General features: G+C 49.1%; 1 protein-coding gene across 1 annotated transcript in view; it reads left to right on the top strand.

Annotated features, from left to right (window-relative positions):
- The first annotated feature begins 1157 nt into the window (after positions 1–1157).
- Positions 1158–6866, top strand: part of SGK2 (serum/glucocorticoid regulated kinase 2) — a 7873-nt gene continuing 2164 nt past the window's right edge. The window contains exons 1-8 of the mRNA XM_009698163.1: positions 1158–1193; positions 2032–2081; positions 2685–2742; positions 3348–3431; positions 3740–3871; positions 4715–4827; positions 5397–5433; positions 5987–6073. Coding sequence (XP_009696465.1) covers positions 1158–1193; positions 2032–2081; positions 2685–2742; positions 3348–3431; positions 3740–3871; positions 4715–4827; positions 5397–5433; positions 5987–6073 — 597 coding nt within the window. The remainder of the gene's footprint in view (positions 1194–2031; positions 2082–2684; positions 2743–3347; positions 3432–3739; positions 3872–4714; positions 4828–5396; positions 5434–5986; positions 6074–6866) is intronic.

Genomic DNA, 6866 nt, shown 5'->3' with positions numbered 1-6866 from the left:
GCCTGGCTGCGGAGGAGGGGGGCTCTGGGATGGCCGTGGGTCTGTGCCTGGCGGTGTGTGGGGCCAGAGAGAGGGAGCGCCCACAGGTGAGACGTGGGGGAGGCTGGTGGGATCTTTGGGGCCCCTTTTTGGAAGGGGCAGGGTAGAGGGTGGCTGGGGGATGAGAGCTTTCAGAGCCTCCCTGCGGTGTATGAGGGCTTGGTGGGGCTGAGGGAATGGACAAAGCACTCTGGGGTGGGGGAGAAGGGAACAGAGCTACTTTTTTCTTTTTTTTTTCTTCTGTTATTTCTTTAATCCTGGCTTTTGCAAGGAGCATGAGGGAACTGTTAAAACCAAAGTGAGGAATCTCTGGGGTGGCAGGACCCATCCCTTCCCAGTGATGATCAAACACGGCAGATCTGAACCAACAAGTGTTGTTCAAGTTCAACTTCTCCAGTCCCAGCAGCTGGAGCCAGAGAGCCCTGTGTTTTAACGCCTCTGCTCACAGAGCCCGCCCTGGCTGCCATGGCCAGTCCCTCTTCCCTGCAATGTCAACAACCCCAAACTGCCTGGCTCTGCCCTGGCCTGGGGGAATGGCCTCTAGCTGCTGCCAGCCTGGATGGCATGTGGTGGTCTGACCCAGTTGGACTGTCCTGGCTGCCCCGTGGGGATGCTCACTGGGTTGCAGGGCTGGGTGCTGCTGCATCCCTATGCAGTGGGGTGGGGGCTGCATCTGCCTCAAAGGGGTCTGGCCATGGCTGGGAGGTCTGCAACCTTGTCTGACCCTGATGCTGTGTTGCTTCTGGGGCTGTGATGGTTTTCATGTGTTGGTGCTCTGACCAGATTCTGCTCTTGCACATCAAGGGCTAACAGTGGCATTTAATATGTTTGTGCTTGTTCAAATCGCTTGTGTGCTCAGGAACCTTTCCCCCCATCTCCTGTCAGCATGCACCCACTGTTCCCTGCCTCCCCCAGAGCACGTGTACCCCCACCCCTTGGGTGTTACTGAGAGGGTAGCTGGGGAACTCGCTGATGTCCCCTGTGATGGAGGGGAGCATGCACTTGGGTCTGCACTGGTTCCTGGCAAGTTAATGGTATGAAGCTGTTTCTCTCTTTGATTTTGTTTTCAATACTGGCTTGCTCTTCTTTTCTCAAGTGCTGAACGAGTTGCTTTTTTAATGGATCGTTCCCGGAGCCCAGACAAAAGCACCCAGGTGAGATGATGGCTCTGAGCCAGCAAGTCTTCACCTTTGGGCTGAAAAGAAGGACTGGTGCCTGTAGGAGAAAAGCAAGGAGAGCCTGTGTTAGCCTGCTAGGAGTCTTATTGCTGCCTTGTCCCTGGGGGTGATGCTGGGAGGAGAAAAAGGAAAGCAGAGAGGCCCTTGTAGCCTTTTTGGACAAGGCATAATGCTCCCAGAGTCTGGGGAGGGGAAGATTCCTGGGGAGTGGTAAAAGGAGGAAGACTGTGTGTGTATGTACCCCTTTCTCATTGGGAAGAGGGAGGCTGCACTTCTGTGGTGCTGGGTGTGCATAAGGCTGTTCCAAGGGTCCAGACTTGGCAGTTTTGGGGCTTAATGGGAGTGGGCAGGGGGATGCTGATGTCCTGTTGCAGGAGCGCTCCTCTGTCTCAGAGCTGTGCGCAGGGCTTCTTGCCTAGCACAGGCAGCTGGGAATGCCTTGTCATCTCCGTGCTGTGGTGAATAACTGAGCCACGCGGTGCCTTTCCTCTGTGGCAGGACAGCAGGTCTTGAAAGCTGCAAGTCAGGAGCCAAACAGTCACTTAATACTTTTTCTTTGTGCAAGTATGGGATGAGGACTTCAGCACAGACTCTAGCTTAGTATAGCCTCCAGCTTGGGGATGATATTGCTTTAGTGCACAGCTGCATTCTCCCTTTCCCCATCACTTAGAAGTTTGCCAAAGCATTCACTGTATCTCTGGCTGATGGGTGTTTACCAATGGCTCTGTGCAAGTGATCCTCTATTGAGGAAAGGAAAGCAAAGCTCTACCTGCAGCATGGTCCTTGTGACTAATATTACTGTTATCCTCTCTAGCCTCCAACACCAACTGACAACATCAACCTTGGACCTTCTGCTAACCCAAAGTAAGCTCCCTGCAAAAGCCAGGTAGGGTGTGGAGCGTGTAGTGAAGAGATCTGGCAGGGGAATGCAGTTGGTCCCTGTGTCTCGTGTGGGTGGTGTCTGCAAAAGTCCTAACACTTAGATTACTTGGCCTTTTAATACCATGTGTGTCACCAATGCACCAGCTTTCAAGATATTCAGCTACAGCTGGTCCCTGTTATCATAGTCATCCTCTTCTGTCCATGTCTGCAGCCTTTTGTCCCATCTCTCTTGAGAGGTAGTAAGAGAAGATCTTCCTCAGCACTGCTGGCTCCCTGACTATATTTCTTTAGGAACGGTGATAAACTGTGTCCCCTCTAAAGGTGCCATTTGGTCCCAACAGGTGCTTTCACCTGCAGCTATGTTCAGCAGATGGGATGTTGAGGGATTGCTCATCCACTGCTGGGTGCATTGACATCCACAGTGCGAACCCACCACTGACTGGGAGCGAGGGTCACCTGTCCAGTGCCCTTTAATCCCTTTCACAAACACTCGTGTTTCCAAGAAGGAACTCTGCTTTGATGTTAGTGTCACCGTTGCATGTTTCTCTCCCAGAAACATTAACTTGTTTCATTCTTGCCCAACAGTGCCAAACCAACAGACTTTGACTTCCTGAAGGTTATTGGCAAAGGGAGCTTCGGAAAAGTAAGTGGGTTTGTACAGGTGGGCTGTAGCTCTTTAGAGGCAGCTTGGAAAGTTACTTTCTTGCCAAAGGAGTTTCCAGCTGTGTCCTTTGGTTGTACCTCTCCTGAGGAGTTTGGCCTGAGTGGGACTGAGCTCAGATGAGACCTGAGATAGGGTTTTCATAGTCCATTCTTACTTTGAGTTGTCCTGCAACCTCTCTAAGGACAGAAGTGTGAGGTGTTTCATGCTCAGGGTGATGATGGTGAGGAGCGGTACTTGATTCAAAATAAGCTTCAGACTTCTTCAGCTAGCAAAAGATCTCCAGACAAATCTGTACTTTGTGACAGCAAGGATCCACTTTAAATGGGACCATCCCCAAATGCTCCAAAACTATTTTCTATTGGGTGTGTAAAAGATGTATGTGGAGAGGTCATGTGCTTTTTTCCAGCAATAAGAAAGTGCTGGGAAGTGACAGGGCTGGAGCTTGGTCTTTAAAACTTTGTACCTGACCTTCTGAAGCTGTACCCTGCGTATAATCACTCACAAGAGTGGTGAGCTAATGAGGAAACACTAACCAAATGGCAGAAAGTGAGACTGAAACCCGTGACCAGGACCTTCTGTTGCAGGTTCTCCTGGCCAAACGCAAGTGTGATGGGACTTTTTATGCAGTGAAAGTTTTGCATAAGAAAACCATCCTAAAGAAAAAGGAGGTATGTCTGCTCTCCTTGGCTCCCTCTGCAAAGAGAGTATGAGCTATCCTGGTGATGCAGTTGAGGTTATTTTGTGGCTGGCATTCTTGTAGACAACTCACATGTTAAACATGGATTTCTCTGTGCTATGGGAACATGGAGAAGAACTGAGATGAACTGGGCCAGATAGAGAGTGGCTCCCTTCCTGGGGCTGGAGATGACCCTCTTGGGCTCTCAGTTTCCACCTGGTTTGAACACAGCAGTGAGCCCCTATGGCAGATGGGGTGGGACCCTTGCCTGACACTAATGCCTTGCCTGCTTTTTGATAGCAAAACCACATCATGGCAGAACGCAACGTGCTCCTGAAAAATGTCAAGCATCCCTTCCTTGTGGGACTCCATTACTCCTTCCAGACCTCGGAGAAGCTTTACTTTGTGCTTGACTATGTAAATGGAGGAGAGGTGAGTGCACTTACAGGCTTTATTTTAATCCTCTATTTGGTCCTTCCTAAACATGTTGCTTTATTGCCTAAAACTGTTGCCTGTCAGAAGATACTGATGTTGAAGTATAATGTTGCTTTGACTGCTGGCAAGGACCAGCCAGGAGTAGCTGGCATGGGCTCTCACCTGTAAATTGACCAAAGATCTTGCTGGCTATGACCTGAGTCAGATGATTCCCAAGGCAAGGATGCTGAGCGAAGCATATGTTAGGGGTGTTTTAAAATCCTACGGGGAATACAGGAAATACTGATGTTGGTGAGCTTTAAGCAAAACCCACTTGTGGGCTGGCCCTGGATCCTAGTCTAGTGCTTGGGTAAAGCCACTGCAGTCTGCTAGATTTCTTTTTCTGTCCTGTAGAAGCTTGCCTTTTTTCAGCTATCTTTTTCTGTGCGATCTGAAACTGGCTGGGAGATACTGTTAACACGGATGTCTTGCCCAAATAGAATTCACATTGGAGATATTAATGGGTTCAGCCCCGGGCATGTACCACTCTTCATGGCTGTACTACCACTACAATCAGCCTGTGGATTGTAGCAAGCTAGGAAGCTTAACTAGATCGGGAGATGACCATTTCTTGCAGAATGAATTCTTAGTGAGATGGTGACATAAGAGGAGGACAAATGAACCAATTTCTACAAAGGTGTTTAGATTGCTTAAAGTCACTTGGTTCAGGTTTATTTGGTGCTGTTCATGTGCTACTTGCTGCAAATCAGTTTTCTCTTGAGTAGCTGGCTTTCAGGCTTGCTCCAGAGATCCTTCAGTTCTTTTAGAGAAGAAAAGATTAACCCTTTCATTTGTCTGTAGCTCTTCTTCCACTTGCAAAGGGAGCGCTGTTTCCGTGAGCCCCGGGCCCGGTTCTATGCTGCAGAAGTTGCGAGTGCAATTGGGTACCTGCACTCCTTAAACATCATTTACAGGTAAGGCACGTGTCCCGTCGGGGAGAGCACAGGCACCAAGTCTGTGCAGCCAGGCTGTGTGCAGTGCTGGGGAGGAAAAGGGCTTCATTGGAGCCCTGCAAAAGTGCAGGATTGGAGTAACTGAAGAATCTCCTACTCCAGACAAGACAGCGTGCTGCTGGCACTTCATCCTGCAAGAGGGGTGCTGTCTGCACGGGATCTGATGGGTGATAAATACTCCCAGCCTGATAGTGGGAAGGGGAGAGAGTGGTTAGGTGTAAAGACCTAAAGTACATTTGGCTCAATAAGTAAGAACTTGTCTCTCAGTAACACTTTATGCATAGATATGCAGGGAAATGCAAGCTAACACCTGGTCCTGTATGACAGCTATCCTTCTATGTTTGCATGTATGTTGATACTTGACAGTGATGGGAATCTGCACTTTGGGAAGGTCTTAGTGAACTGGATTGGGAAGTTTTGTTAGCTCCTGTTCTTAGCTGATGCTGTTTCAGGTCTGGCTTTTCTAAATATCTGGCCAAACCTGCTCAAACAGCACTTTCCTTTTTTTTTTTTTTGTTGTTGTCTTGCAGGGACTTAAAACCTGAGAACATTCTTCTGGATTGCCAGGTATATCCACAGCTTGTGCTACCTTCCTTCTGGCTTTAAAGGCACCAGGACCATAAACAGAGGGCTATGGTTCTGCAAGCTGGGCTATAGCTCACTTCGTTGCATGGATTTTGTATATATGCACCACTGCATTTCTGTGCAGACCCTGCAAGAGGGAGTGAGCCTGCCCTTGGGGGCCCTTTCAGCTCATCCCCAAAAACTGGGACCTGACTTGTGGGCAGGAATCAGGGGTCCTAAGAGCAAATCACTGCTGCTACTCCAGTGGTGACTGGTATATACGCCGATTCTGGAATAAAGCAGTGCCAAAGCACAGCAGTGCTGGATCTCTTCATAGCTATGCAGCTGTAGACAAACTTAAAAAAAATCTAGACTCAGCTTTCTCTATAGGCTCCTGTACTTGTACTATAGGATGTCCAGAAGGTGAGGGAGCAGAAGTAGATGAGCAGTGGGGATCTAAAACATACATAAGATGCAATGTGAAGGCCAATGCTTGGAAATCCTGTTTCTTCTCTAGAAAGAGTGGGTTAAGCTGAAATTTCGCTCCCTTCTTTAGGGACACATAGTATTGACAGACTTTGGACTCTGCAAAGAAGGAATGGAGCAAGAAGAGACAACTTCTACTTTTTGTGGCACTCCTGAGGTACAGCATGTGCTGGGGTTTCACTGTGACCTGGGGGCTGAAAGCCTTCAGAGACTTGCTGCTCTGGGATTCAGACTTGTGTGGCTGCTCAGCATCTGAAAATATGGGCTCTGTGAATTAGATCATCTTGGGCTCTTTGAGGTTGTCAACCTGAAGTTGGAGTTGAGATAAGGCCTTCCTTACTCAGCAGAGGTAGTTTTAACTGTAACAGCTGATCTAGTACTCTAAATTTGCTGTGCTATCAGGGATCCCTGCACTTGGAAATGGCCAGCCTTGTGAAGGGCTGTTCCAGGTGGCTATGGAGACAACCTTGATGCTGGGAGCCCATGAGCAAGCCTGTGAGCAGGTTGTTTACCTGCTCTGATACCCTGGAGCTGGAGAACATGGAGCCTGCTGGTACTGACATACACAGTACCTTGCTGTGCTCTTCTGTGCATCCTCGGTACACAAGAGCTGCAAAACAACCTGTGCAGAGGAGAGGACCAGGCTCTCCTCTGGAAGGTGAACATCGCTCGGGGGGGAGGAAATGCCTTTTCTCCAATGCACCTCAACTAGGTTTTGCTAAAACCTCTCTTCAGTTTGGCTTCTTGGAGGCTTTTTTCCTGCTTCTTACTGAGCTGGGGATTTTGGTAGCACTTTGGGCCTAGGTAATACACCTTTCCTGCTGCCCTTCCTCAGACAGCTTGAAGAAGGGTCTGTAAACAAGATACCTCTCAGTATTCAGGCTCAGTAGGAGTGGGCAGGAATTACCTGGTGGTAGCTGTCAGCTTTCGGTGGCAACACACTGGTACCA

This window comes from Cariama cristata, unplaced genomic scaffold (assembly GCF_000690535.1).
Source record: "Cariama cristata isolate BGI_N322 unplaced genomic scaffold, ASM69053v1 scaffold10204, whole genome shotgun sequence".
In the NCBI taxonomy this organism is placed as follows: domain Eukaryota; kingdom Metazoa; phylum Chordata; class Aves; order Cariamiformes; family Cariamidae; genus Cariama; species Cariama cristata.
The sequence above is the reverse complement of the archived record's forward strand: the minus strand, read 5'-3'. Positions and strand labels throughout refer to the sequence as shown.